The sequence below is a fragment of the Leucoraja erinacea genome, chromosome 31 (genome assembly GCF_028641065.1).
Source record: "Leucoraja erinacea ecotype New England chromosome 31, Leri_hhj_1, whole genome shotgun sequence".
NCBI classification, from domain to species: Eukaryota; Metazoa; Chordata; class Chondrichthyes; order Rajiformes; family Rajidae; genus Leucoraja; species Leucoraja erinaceus.
Genome location: NC_073407.1, coordinates 16,900,441 through 16,915,330, shown reverse-complemented (window position 1 = coordinate 16,915,330; position 14,890 = coordinate 16,900,441). Strand labels below are relative to the sequence as shown.

At 41.9% G+C, this 14,890-nt stretch overlaps 1 protein-coding gene across 3 annotated transcripts in view; it reads right to left on the bottom strand.

Annotated features, from left to right (window-relative positions):
* The window catches only part of golga2 (golgin A2), a 71,083-nt gene that overhangs the window by 17,780 nt on the left and 38,413 nt on the right, over positions 1-14,890 (bottom strand). For all 3 annotated transcript variants that reach the window (XM_055660112.1, XM_055660113.1, XM_055660114.1), the window contains 8 exons: positions 14,142-14,231; positions 13,023-13,130; positions 10,925-11,012; positions 7,517-7,653; positions 5,674-5,892; positions 4,887-5,000; positions 3,848-4,072; positions 2,652-2,754 (listed from right to left, as the gene is read on the bottom strand). In XM_055660112.1, the coding sequence (XP_055516087.1) occupies positions 2,652-2,754; positions 3,848-4,072; positions 4,887-5,000; positions 5,674-5,892; positions 7,517-7,653; positions 10,925-11,012; positions 13,023-13,130; positions 14,142-14,231 (1,084 nt within the window). The remainder of the gene's footprint in view (positions 1-2,651; positions 2,755-3,847; positions 4,073-4,886; positions 5,001-5,673; positions 5,893-7,516; positions 7,654-10,924; positions 11,013-13,022; positions 13,131-14,141; positions 14,232-14,890) is intronic.

Genomic DNA, 14,890 nt, shown 5'->3' with positions numbered 1-14,890 from the left:
GAGGTAATTCAAGAGCTCTCCCGAGTTTTCCCCTCAGATAATGTTCGTAGCAGGTACGTAGGAGTTCGTGAATGTCTCTCAGCGGCTCGTACGAGTAACAGTAGGTACTCGGGAAATACGGTAAAGTCGTGACGTTTTTTCAACACTGTGAAAAATGTCCACGAGTAAAAAAAATAGTCGTGATGAAAAAATGTTTTACTTTTTACTCGTACGAGCCGCTACGAGACATCCACGAACTCCTACGGACATTCTCCGAGTTTGAATCGGGGAAAACTCGGGAGAACTCTTGAATTGCCTCATACAGTGTGACAGGCCCTTGATAATTTGACATTACTGTCCTTTTGTCCTGAATCTGAGAGAAATAATAGTAATTTCTGAACATAAATCAGTTTTCCTGAATATCCTTGCAGATGAGGACACAGAGGACCAGCAACATAGGCATATCCATCCCAGTGCCATTAATTCCAATACTTATTTTTGCTTTTATTAGTAACTGCGATTTAAACACGCTGTCTAACCAGAATATGGTTTTAATGAGACATTCAACACACATAATATTAATAGGGTGGCGGTTAGAATCTTATCGCTTTGATATAATCCATGCTAGGATTAATTTGTAGACATCGCCATCTTCCTGGCCATTGTCACATTGCAGCCGTTTGACTGGAAATCCTACAATATTATAATGCCAAATGTAACAAATAAGGCTGAAGATTCGACAGTTGCTTTGTAGGGTTTATTGGAATTTTGGCTTTCACTTGTAAGTTTGTACGTCGACTTATAAGACAATCAAAATTAATTACGTTAAAGAATATATGTAAAAGACATATAATGCAAGCTGGAACCTTGAGCAAGTGCTGAAGGAACTCAGCGGGGCAGGCAGCAGCTATCCATTATTTATTACTATTGTGTCATCACCAATTTAATAACCGTTCTTTCAGTCTTCATCCCAATTATTTACAGAAATCGTGAATTATTTTGCCCCCTGTTACACATCTTGCTAATTGCCAAGGTTACACAGAAAAGCTGGAGAAACTCAGCGGGTGCAGCAGCATCTATGGAGCGAAGGAAATAGGCAACGTTTCGGGCCGAAACCCTTCTTCAGACTGATCAGGGGTGGGGGTGGGTGGGGACAAGAAAGGGAAAAGGAGGAGTAGCCGGAAGGCTGGAGGGTGGGAGGAGACAGCAGGGGAGCTGAGGAAGGGGAGGAGACAGCAAGGACTAACAGAATTGGGAGAAGTCGATGTTCATGCCCCCGGGGTGCAGACTCCCCAAACGGAATATGAGGTGCTGTTCCTCCAATTTCCGGTGCTGCTCGCTGTGGCCATGGAGGAGACCCAGGACAGAGAGGTCGGAGGCGGAGTGGGAGGGGGAGTTGAAGTGCTGAGCCACCGGGAGGTCAGCTAGGTTATTGCGGACCGAGCGGAGGTGTTCGGCGAAACGATCGCCCAACCTCCGCTTGGTCTCACCGATATAGATCTGCTGACATCTAGAGCAGCGGACGCAATAGATGAGGTTGGAAGAGATGCAGGTAAACCTCTGTCGCACCTGGAACGATTGCTTGGGTCCCTGAACGGAGTTGAGGGGGGAGGTAAAGGGACAAGTGTTGCATCTCCTGCGGCCGCAAGGGAAAGTGCCCGGGGAGGGGGTGGACCGAGAGGGAAGGGAAGAATTGACAAGGGAGTTATGGAGGGAGCGGTCTTTGCGGAAGGCAGATATGGGGGGAGATGGGAAGATGTGGCTAGTAGTGGGGTCACGTTGGAGGTGGCGAAACTGACGGAGGATTATGTTTTGTATGTGATGGCTGGTGGGGTGAAAGGTGAGGACTAGGGGGACTCGGCCCTTGTTGCGAGTGCGGGGATGGGGAGAGAGAGCAGTGTTGCGGGGTATGGAAGAGACCCTGGTGCGAGCCTCATTTATGGTGGAGGAGGGGAACCCCCGTTCCCTGAATAGTGAGGACATTTCAGATGTCCTGGTGTGGAACGCCTCATCCGTGGAGCAGATGCGGCGTAGACGGAGGAATTGGGAGTAGGGGATGGAGTCCTTACAGGAAGCAGGGTGGGAAGAAGTGTAGTCCAGATAGCCATGGGAGTCAGTGGGTTTATAGTGTATGTCGGTTAGAAGTCTATCACCTGCAATGGAGATAGTGAGGTCAAGGAATGGTAGGGAAGTGTCGGAGATGGTCCAGGTGTATTTCAGTGCCGGGTGGAAATTAGTGGTGAAGTGGATGAAGTCAGTCAGTTGTGTGCGGGTGCAGGAGGTGGCACCGAAGCAGTCGTCGATGTAGCGGAGGTAGAGGTTGGGGATGGGGCCCTGGTATGTATTGAACAAGGATTGCTCGACGTAACCTACAAATAGGCAGGCATAGCTGGGGCCCATGCGTGTGCCCATAGCTACGCCTTGTATTTGGAGGAAGTGGGAGGAGTCGAACTCGAAGTTATTGAGGGTAAGGACCAGCTCCGCTAGGCGGAGGAGAGTGTCAGTGGCTGGGTATGGGTTGCTTCTCTGTTCTCTTGCTAATTGCCAAGATACTTTTTGGTTGGAGAATTTGAATCTTGATGAATATGCAGTTTAATTTATGAGTGTGAAACAGAAATAAAACTTGAGTAAATAATGCTTTAAAACAAAGCTTGAAACAAAAACTCCCAGACCTTCAACTCGAAGCTGTGGGCTGATCTCATTCAACTCTGCTGTCAATATGCTGATCTGTGCTTTCAGTTCGTTGTTTTCCTTGTTTAATTGATCCAATTGCTCCTGTGGATGGGAGACGTTGTCATGAGTCATCGGTAGACACAAAATGCTGGAGTAACTCAGCGGGACAGGCAGCATCATGCGTCATGATGACACACATTCCAAATCAGAGCCTCTGTATCCCCTCAGTCTGTCACTAGGTTGAAAGATACTTCTTCCTTGGAGCACAGGTGGCCTGAATGTGGTGTATAAATCATGAGGGGAATAGATAAGGTGAGTGCAGAACCTTTTTCCACCAGGGTAGAGAAATCAAGAACTAGAGGCCAGAGGTTTAAGACCAGAGGGAAAAAAATTTAATAGGAACCTGAGGGGCAACTTTTTCACAGTGGGTATATGGAATCGGCTGCCAAAGGAAGCGGATGAGGCAGGTACAATAACCTTTAAAATACATTAGGACATATATAGATAGGAAACATCTATATGGGCCAAACACAGATAAATTGACTTAGATGGGGCATCTTAGTTACCATGAACTACTTGGGCCAAATGACCTGTGTCCATGCTGTATGAATGTAACCTGTCTCCAGGCATCAGTTAAATTTGATGAATTGGATTTATTTGGTTTAATTAGTTTGCTTCAAGAGACAACTTGGACTGGTTCCTCAAATCCTTCATTTTTGTTTCATAAACTAAGGCCACTAGGCAGTTGATAGAGGGCCTCACCTTTTATGAGCATGACAGAAGCAGAAGCTTAAAAACTGGCTACTTTGAGGGGAAAAAAAAATCATAATACACTACAATATTAAGCACAATAAAAATAGCATTATAGGGGCAATTCTTCCAAACCAAGAGACATAAAATCATGGCAAGTTGGCACTCCTGCTGGGTGAAGTTCTCTTACATAGATTTAGAACATGGAACAGCACAGTAACTGGAGGTCAAGATAAACAAATCTCATCTGTCTGCATGTGATCTATATTCTCCCCTACGTGCTCCCCTGCCTCCCACGTTTCCCCCCCCTCACTCCCCTGTATGTTGCATGTCCCCCCCCCCCCCCCCCCTCACTGATCCATGTCGTTTATAAAACTTCCACATCAAGATTAGTTTGAAATTGGGGGGAAAAGCATTGCGTCCACAACCGAAGCATTAATCTCACCTTTGTTACCATAAGGTCTTTCTGGTGCAATTCAATGTGGACTTTCCCTTGTACTTCATCATGCTGCAGCCGGTCCATGAGATGCGTCTGCAGCAGGTTCTGCTTCTGCAGCTCCTCTCGCTCGGCCATCAGCTGCTGATAGGCTGCGGTGTACTGCTGAAGATGAGTGTAGAACTGATCCCTCTGGCCCAGCAAGGCCCGAGCTTCCTGTGACTTCAGCTCAAGCTGCGAGAACACAAGTGGCACAAGAATGCCAGTTGTTAATGACGAAGGAATCTTGGAGGGCATTAGGTAATTTGGACAAGTCTGCCAGATTAAGCTACACAGATCTGAGGGCAGGACATAAAAAAGATACTGTTGGCAAAGCTGGTAGTTTGAGACCATGGGAAACAGAATCTGGCACCCATTTTATATGTTTTTGATTGTTTGAAAGATACAGCAAGGAAACAGGCCCTTCGGCCCACACAGTCCACGCTGACCATTGATCACCCATTTAAACTAGTTCAAATATTATCCCACTTTCTCATCCACTTCCTTCACATGAGGGGCAATTTCACAGTGCCATTTAACCTATAAACATGCACGTCTTAGGGATTTGGGAGGAAACTGGAGCACCCCGGGGAAACCCAAGCAGAGAGAACGTCCAAACTCCACTGAGCCAGCAACCGAGATCAGGATCGAACCTGCGTCTCTGGCGCTGTGCGGTGGCTGCAGCTCCACCAGCTGCGCCACTGTGCTACATGTTGCTAACTGCATCATTCACTGATGAAAGAGAATTCACCAGTTCACATTATCCTATTTACAGCAACAAAATAGGAATGGTACAAAGTTTTTTCAGGGCAATCATAATGCACATTTTTTAATCCCGGAGGGCCTGTTTCTATGCTGTATCATTTAATCAATCAATCAATCCATGTTTTTTGTTCTTAATGAGCACACTGGCATTAGTAATTCTTTAAATCAAACTGCAATTAGTTTAAGAACCATACTGTGGTAATAGTAAGCAGTTTAGTTTTGGTGCTTTGGGAGAAATCAATACCTTTTCTTTCATATCCACCACATCTTCTTGCAACTCTCCAATCTTCCGAGCTACCTCCTTCTTCACATGCTGCTCTGACTGCAACGCGCTGGTGAGTTCCATATTCTCATTAGTCTGTAGACAGTTAAATTGTATACAAGATAAACACAATAGGATCCGGCAATGCTTCAAGTTGTTCCACCATTTTAAAAGACCATAGTTAATCTATTACTTTAGCCCTTACTTTCTTGTCCTATTGCCACATCACTTGGTTCCCTTCAGATCCACACAGTTAAGATCCATCCAGATAAGTTTCAGCATGAATATACTCAACAAGCAAAACTAACAGATTGGCATTTATTCAGACTGAATCCTTTCCGCGTACAGAAGATGAATATTACAGTAAAATTAGATTTTAAAACATTTTAGTGCCTGTGCAAATCTGAAACTAGTTTGCAGTTCGCAAAACACAAAGTGCAGTTCAGGCAACATCTGCAGACGGAATGGACAGACAGTGTTTCAGGTCAGGGCCCTTCTTCAGACGGGTCCCGACTCAAAAGGTCGCCTGTCCATTCTCTGCACAGATGCTGCCTGATCCACTGAGTTCCTCCAGCACCATGTTTTTTTTTGCTGAAGATCCCTGCATCTCACACTTGTCGAAAGTGTCCACTAATCACATCTACAATACAAGCTAAACTTTCAGGATATTGAGCCCAAAGAGAATATCCTCAGGGCTACTGAAACAAATTCAAAATGTGGAATTATCAAGGAAACGGGATTTTACTTTAAGTCGCGGTGTAATACGTACAAGTTTGACAAATCCATTTTGAAGTTCTGCCAGCTGTTCCTTGAGCTCTCGATTCTGTGTAAGCGCCCTGCTTATCGTAGATTTGTCACTCTGCATATTTTCCAGCAGTTGCTTCCGGTCCACAGAATCATCATTGTAGCGTTCCACCGTCCGTTCCAGTTCCTGCAGCCTCTCTTCTTGTTCCCGGTTCAAACGACTCAGCTGCTCATTGTCACACACCTGAAGATGCACAAGCAGATGTAATCTTTGAAGCAAGCATGTACTTTCTCAGTAATAATATTCCACCGTTTTCTCAGGCAGGTTCAGCGTCCTGCCCAATCTCACTACAAATGTCCAGAAGGATCTCGACCTGAAATGTCACTCATCCCTTTTCTCCATAGATGCTGCCTGTCCCGCTGAGTTACTCCAGCATTTTGTGTCTATCTTCAGTGTAAACCAGCATCGGTAGTTCCTTCCAAAACACTCTCCATTCATTTTGCTCTGATTATTACAGTTAAAAAGCATTGTTGCAGAGGAATGGCTTCGATGCTATCCTAATTGGTCAATATTACATTAGCACTCTTTGATATTACTACAAATGGACAGTACATCTACTGGGGAAAATTCAGTGGAGATCAAGAAAGTGAGAGAACACAAAATTCTGGAATAACTCAGCAGGTTCAGTAGCATATCTGGAGGACATGGATAGGTAACATTTCGGGTCAGGACACTTCTTCAGACGACTTCATCCTTTTTACGATTCTGAATAAGTGAATCGACCCGAAATGTCACTGTACTGTTCTGTGTTCTATATCCAGTTAGTTCCTCATTACTAAATCTCAGAGGTCTTGCTGTGAAACAGGATGTCAATCTGCCCTTTAATTATATTTACTTACCTGTGCTGACTGGCTATTAGCTGTATTATACTTTTCATACAGAGAACATAGAACAGTACAGCACAGGAACAGGCCCTCTGGCCTACAATGTCCATGCCAAACATGATGCCAGGTTGAACTAATCTCCTCTAACTGCACGTGATCCATATCCCGACATTTCCATGTGCTTATCTAAAAGCCTCTTCAATGCAATTGTCACATTTGTCTCCACCACCACCCCAGGTACCCATACTGCATTAAATTAAAAAAAAACTTGCCCCGCACTTCCCCTTTAAACTTTGCTCCTCTCACTTTAGACTTTTACCCTCTAGTCTTCGGCATTTCCACCCAGTGAAAAAGGTTCCGACTGTCTACCCTGTCTATAGTTCTCATCATTTTACATACTTCTATCAGTTCTCTCCTCAGTTACCGAAAACACCAGAGAAAATAATCCAGGTTTGTTTAACCCTTCCTATAGCTAAAAAAAGATAAAGCTCTGGAGTGACTCAGCAGATCAGGAGGCATCTCTGAAGAACATGGATAGATGATGCTTCAGTTTGGGACCCAGTCTAAGGAAGGGTTCCGGTCCAAGGCACTGTCTATCCATGTTTTCCAGAGATAATGCCCAACCGGCTGAGTTACACCAGCACTGTCTTTTTTTTAAATAAACCAATTCCTTCTGTCAACACTCTCCTTGCCCTCTAAATGTTATTACCTTATCGTGTATCTATACACTGTAAATGACTCAACTGTAATTATACATTGTCTTTCCGCTGACTGGTTAGCATGCAACAAAAGCTTTTCACTGTACCTCAGTACACGTGACAGTAAACTAAACTGAATTGAACTAATTTTGGTAGTATTCTGGCAAACCTTTGCACCCTCTCTGATGTCTCCACAGCCTTCCTGTAATAGGGTGACCAGGAATTCACACGTCAAATCTCTGCATAGAATTAAATGTATTTGTTACAATTGAGAATCCGTCTCACCTGTGCCTGGTACTGAGTGTACAATTGCTCCTTCTCCCCCTGCAGCTGCTTTATATTCCCCTCCAGCATTCTCTCTTGCTCTGTGGGCCCTTCGGGTTGCGGTGTAGTTTGACTTTCACTCACCTCACAGGATATTTCTAAACAACACAGGACAGTCAACATTTTAAACTCAGTAAATCAAGATGATACACATTATATTTTCACTACAAAAATTGTTTAATGATCAAGTTTTATTTCAATTACAAGATTTTTGGATTTTTAAATGAGGGGTTGAAAATCATGGTGCTTAAGTGTCCAATTCACCAATATAAGTTGAAATATTAAACATAAAACAGTACAGAACAGGAACAGGCCTTACAGTCAATAATATCTGTGCCGAAGATGTTGCCAAGACCAACTCTAACCTGTCTGCGCATAATCCATATTCCATTATTCCCATCATATCCATGTACCTTTCTAAAAGCATGCAGTTCTGATCGCCCAATTGCAGCAAGGATGTGGAGGCTTTACCAGAATGCTACCTGGATTAGGGAGCATTTGCTACAAAGAAACTTTGGACACATTTGGATTATTTGCTCTGGAACGCCAGAGGTTGAGAGGGGACCAGATAAAAGTATATACAATTATAAGAGGCATAGACAGTAATTGTAAGAGGTTGACAGTCAGAACCATTTTCCCCAGGGTGGAAATGCCAAAGACTAGAGGACATAGCTTCAAGGTGAGAGGACAAAGTTTAAAGGAGATGTGCAGGGCCATTTACATTTTTTTTAATTTTTTTTTAAACAAAGTAGTGGGTGCGGGATCGTGCAGCAGTGGTGGTGGTAGCGATGTATATGAGAGTGGCGTTTAAGAGGCTTTTAGATAGCCACATGGATATGCAGGGAATGAAAGGATATGGCTCATGTGCAGGCCGCGGAGATTAGTTTAACTTGGGGTTATGCTCGGCTCACAGACTTTGTGGGTGATAGGGCCTGTTCCTGAGCTGTACTGTTCTATGTTATTTATTCATAAGGATCCATTGCTCATATTCTTAACTCCTCTTCTTCAAATATTTATCTACTTTCCTTTAAAATCAAATTAAGATTTCCAAAAATCTAAAGAATATCAATTTTACTGTGTCACATTATCCGTGCTAAAATTGTTAAATTTAGCAAATACTTTTCTTGCATTTCAATAGTGCCAACACCTCAAAACGTTACTTAATAGGCTCTTGAACACCACACTAACCTCAGCAACTATGATCTTCTATAGACTGCATCTCTGATTGCACTAAGGACTTCAGTTTTGCATTACTGTTACGTAGTATTACGATCTTTTATTGTATTATTGTTTATTATATTTTTGTGTGTTATTGCATTCACAGGCCTGTTTAGCTGCAGCAGTTAAGAATTTCATTGTTCCGTTACTGGTCTCTATGACAATTAAACTCTCTTGACTCTTGACAAATACACAGCAAGTGGAGGTTGTACAGCTGGTACACAAATAACATATTTCACTCTCTGAATATTACAGAATCTAACTGCTCACAAAGTCTGCATTTTCTGCTGAGATCCAAAAGTGTTATTATTCTCCTATCACCGTCTTTAATCAATTAAAGCAATTATTGGAAATTCTGAAAACAACATGTGGGTACAACTTACTATCACACTGATCCTGACATTTCAAAATATGAGGCAGGGATGGAGAGGAAAAAGCAAAATAACAAATTCTGAGCAGTGGGATACCAATGGATAATTCAGTTCTTGGAATCACGAGATATAAAATTATTATTTCATCATATCCTGGATAGTTTTAAAAAAAAATACTATCTACATCTTAACCTTGAAAAGTGATAAGGGGACTGAAGATTTGCATCAAAATGGCCCTTGTCTGGATGTTTTGTTTATGTTTTCCACATAAATTGTTTAAACTGCAAAAACAGTGGGTGCAATGAAAGATGCCACATAATTGCAAATGTATTCTACACTTCTGGGAAAAAATAGTTTATTGTTAGTTTGAGGGGCTATGAGCCCAATGAAAGCAATTGGGTGGAGCCCAATCTGCTAACTTGGTCAGCGTGCACAAGGTGGGCCATGGCTCAAGGGGTGATTAGTGGGCATTCATTTTGTGGGTCACATAACTGAATAAACTACAATTTAGCAATTCTTGACAAATCAGCTTTAATTTGTAGTTGCAAACTATGTAATCTCCATTCACTAAGCAATTACAGCATATCCTTCTTTGCAAGCATCCTCAACAAAGAGTATTCCTCCGTTGCTTGCATAATCCTCAAGGAAATTCTAAGGCTCTGCCCATTGTGTTTCACTGCTGACCTAATTCTTAGCACATTGCAAACATGTTTACTATAGACCGGTGTTCTGAGGTGTTTCCAGAGAATAACAGTTACACATCCTAAACAGAAACAAACATTGGATTAACGCCTTTTCTTCGACCCAGTTAACAGGAGATTATAAAAACCCATATTCTGATGGAAGTCTAAAAAGGATTCCTTCACTCCATAGATGCTGCTGCACCCGCTGAGTTTCTCCAGCATTTTTGTGTACCTAGTTATGAAGTCCGCAGGTTTATCATCCTCTGCCAAAAACCATGGATTTCTTCAAATTGCTTTTGTTCTGATTTACTGCCAATAGAGAAAGTTGCTGCAGATCTCACCACAGTCAAATCGGGTTTGTTCATCAATTAACATAGAACAAGTTAATTGATTATCTCGGTCAGAAAAAAGCTTAGGTCATCGGTCTGAAGAAGGGATCCAACCCAAAACGTCACCTATCCATGTTCTCCAGCAACGCTGCCGAGCCTGCTAAGTTACTCCAGCACTTTTTATTGTTTTGTTTTCTGCAGTTCATAGTTTCTACATTTTGTTGCTTTGGGATCACTGTTCTATACAAGTTCGATATGTTGCAAACATCGTCATTACACGTTTGCCACCTGGTGTTATGCAGCGGGTGAGATTTTCACCTAGAACTCTTCAGAGTCAGAGTTGCACAGCATGGAAAAAGGAACTTCAGCCCAACTTGGCCATGCTGATCAAGATGCCCCATTAATGCTAGTCCATTTGCCCACATCTGGCCCATATTTCTCTAAACCTATCCTATCCCTGAACCTTTCTAAATGTAGTTTAAATGTTGCTACCCCAACATCCTCTGACATTGTGTTCCATACACTCACTGCCATCTGTGAAAAAGTTGCTCCTCAAGTTCATATTAAATCTTTCCACTTTCAAATCACCCTAAACTTATGCCCCCCATGTTCTTGAGTCTCCTCTCCTGGAAAAAAAGACTGTGTATTCACCCTATCTATTCCTCCACTTATTAATGGTGCCAAATATGATTATACTTAAAACAATTCAATTCATGCTGTAAGTTGTGATGTTTTAGCCAAATGTTGCAAAAACACATCTAGAATTACCTGATCTATTCTTAAGGTCAGTCAATGAAGTTTCCAAGTCCTGCATATACACAAGACTTTGTTTCTTCTCCTCTGAAAGTGCATTCACCTGCAGAAACAACATGATCAATAGTTGCATTGAGATAGGAAAGACCGTTTAATCAAAGGTACACAAAAATGCTGGAGAAACTCAGCGGGTGCAGCAGCATCTATGGAGCGAAGGAAATAGGCAACGTTTCGGGCCGGCACCTTTCTTCAGACCCGAAACGCTGCCTATTTCCTTTGCTCCATAGATGCTGCTGCACCCGCTGAGTTTCTCCTGCATTTTTGTGTACCTTCGATTTTCCAGCATCTGCAGTTGCTTCTTAAACACGACCATTTAATTAATGTGCATTCTCAGGTGGAGATATTTCTGCTGGAGATTAATCTAACAAATTGTGCAAGCACTTCCCATGATCATATTCAATAGAATTCTTAGATTTTGTTTATGAAATTATTTAAGTATTGTAATCAAACCAAAAATGAATTTAAAATAGGGAATATTAGAAACACTTAGTCAAGCAACAAGCCTGGGGCAAAAGTCATATTTGGATTTCAACATCCAGTAATGAAAGCTATAAATTATATCTGGATCTTATATTCTCACTGGCCATTTTGCTAAGCTTATTAGATCTACTCAGTCATTGTTTATAGAACATACACTATGCATATAACAGTTCATGCTACATGCAGTTGTACATCAGTCTAGTTTTTAACTTTTTAGAGGTGTCCGTACAAAAAAAAGTAGTTGATTTGACTTCTAGATTCTGGGGTCATTTACCAGCTGGTTTATGCATTTAAGTACATGAAGTTAATCAATCACCTCATAAGAACATGCAAACATTTTCAATTCTAATTTCAGCGCACAATCTGTAATAGTTTGTTCAACCATTACAAGGATCTGTACAGTGGGATTTTGGCTGGCATTTTATTGCATTCACTCTTGTGGGTTATTTTTTGGATGAATGTGGAGAGTTCCCAGAGGGTTCAGAACCACCAAATCTCGGCTGGTTTTTGCGTTGATAAAATAGTGTTGCTCTTCACTGTGAGCCGGCGTTTCAAAGTGCCATCTCCAGTGAAAGCACATGGTTCCCATTGGCGACCGGTGACAACAGAGGCCCTTTAGTTTACTATTTGCTATGGATAGCGTGGACATTCCAGACAGGTATATAACATTCACAAACTATGGGGAGAGTTTGAGTAGGCTAGGACTTTATTCCTTGGAGTGCAGGAGGCTCAGTAGTGATCTTGCAGAGGTGTATAGAAGCATAGAGTGAATAGATTGGGCGAATACAGTTTTTTTCTTAGGTTAGAGGAATCAAGAACTCGAGGTCATAGTTTGAAGGTGAAAGGGGAAAGATTTAATAGGAACCTGAATGGGCAACTTTTTCACACCGAGGGTAGTGGGTATATGGAACAAGGTGCCAGAGGAGGTAGTTGAGGCAGGGAGAATAACAACATTTAAAAGTCATTTGGACAGGTACATGGATAGGAAAGGTTTAGAGGAATATGGATCAAATGAAGGTAAATGGGACGAGCTTACATGGGGCATCTTGGGCGGCATGGCCGAGTTGGGCCGAATGGCCTGTTTCAGTTCTGTCTGACTAAGAAATCTGCAAAATAGCCAGTGGGGAAGAGGAAACAAGTTTGAAAATATGAAAATATCATGATCTGGAATGCAATGAATGGTAAGTCAGTGGATAAAGATTTAACAACAGCATTAGAAAAGGGAACTGGTATACAGCCAGAAAGCAAAAATATAATAGGCAAATTGGGCAGCTGCTTCAAAGAACCTGCAAAGGTTATTTAGGTACCAAATAACTAAGCTGCACTGCAAGATTTGGGGATATATTGCATATCCAAAACCAGTCTGCACCATAAGGTGAAAAACACATCTTATCTTACCCGAATATGGCAGAAACAATCCCATAGTACTTGGATGTCAGGTAAATATTTGAATTCTAAAACTGAACACATTACATGTGTTTTCAACAACAAAAAAAGAGGAAATATTTGTCCTTTGAGTGCAAGTTGGAGCAACACATTCACTACAGATTTAGGTCTTACTGTTACCACTAACTTGTTCTGTAAGCTGTTGAACTTTCTCCTGCCAGATTCTGCCCTCCTCCTGCAGCTTCTGAGCGTACTGATCTCTTTCGGCAAGAAGTAACCGCAGTGACTCTGACACCTGAAAACAACCACAATCGAATATCAAGATCCATTTTTAAAATTAGTGCTTTCTGCGTTATATGAATACAACTTAGGTTAGCAGGATTTTCTATTTTAAATCTTAAATCCTCTTCCAATATATCATGAGGATGTGAATTTAAAAACGTTATTACAACTATATTGTTAGAAAATTACACTTGATATTTAGCCTGAAGGTTCAGCCATCCCTCAACCCAAATGATAGGACATAGAGGAGCATAGGAACAGGTCCTCAGCCCAAATCCAGTATGAATATGATGCCAAGTTAATCTAATCTCCTCTGCCTGCATATCCATGTACCTAGTTAGAAGCCTGTTCAAGGCCACTGCCTCCTCCACCCCCCTGGCAGCAAGTTCCAGACCCCTACCACGCTCTGTAAATAAAAAATCCCCCCACATCTCTTTTAAATATTACCACTCTCACCTTAAAGCTTGGGACTTAACATTTCCACCCAGGGAAAAAGACTGTTTCCCGTATGTATATCTCTCAATCTTATATTTATTGTCTTCAGATAAATTAATTTATTTCTACATTGGCATACATACCCACCTGAATACCCGAGTATTGACCAATTGCAAAATGGCAAGTGACTGAACTGATAGCTCCAAGATCTTCTCACACTATTTACATCCTCCGAAAAGTTTGCTCAGATTGGATTCTGCTCAAGCTGTTTTTCCCAACTCTCTGAAATAGCTGCAACCATACTTCCGAGCAAGTAGACAAATAAAACTGCAGATGCTGGAATCTTGTGCAAAATACAAAGTGCTGGAAGAACAGCACGTCAGGCTGCATCCGTAGAGGGAATGGACAGGCAACGATTTGGATTGGGATCCTCCTTCAGATTCTGACCCACAAGAACGTTTCTTATGTTCCTCGCTATTTTCAATGTAGCCTACAGAAAACCGACGGCATACTAATCGCACAGAAGTCAAGAACTCATGTACAAAGGATTGAGGCCCAACCAAGTGATTTTGACCCGCAGAATCCTTACCTGCATCAACTGTGCCTCTAACTGAGTTTTTTCTTCAAGAACCACGTATAGTTGCTGATTAACCTCTGGCAACGCCGACTGATTTGAGAACTGAAGGAGGAGACAAAATAAAACGATTCTTACCAAAACATCATAAAATTTGATCTGCATTATAAATATACTTATAATATTCAACACAAACCCTCAAATTGACAATGGTGGGATAGGATGTTGTTTTCTGTGGACTTGGAAATTGGGTAAACAGAAACTTCTGTGGGTTACTGATAAAGATCCTTATATTTTTTAAGAAGGTACTGCAGATGCTGGACCTGTTTCCTGTTGTGAAGAAGTTTTGTGATCAACCATTTGTGATTGATTAACCATAGAATGACAAGTGATTGTATGAGTGACAAGTATGCTTTGAAAGGATTGGGCCTATGATTGATATATTGTGTTAAATGTAATTGCTGTAACTCTGTATAAACATGTGACCACTTTTCCTACACACTATAAAAGACCTTGTAAGTCTTTGTTCATTAGAGTGGAGGCTCAGGAGAGTCAAGTGTCTGTTGCTTACTTGACTCTGTATCCCTGACACTCTCGCCGGCTATGATCAGTAAAGCTTGAGTTGGTTTACCCAACCCATTGTGTGTTGTTTGTTTTTAAAGAGTAAACTTTATCAGAAAAGGAAACGCTCCTTGGGCAGATCTAGCGCAAACACCTCTCCAAATCCGTAACCCAAGGTCACGCAACAATTTTTCAGATAGTTG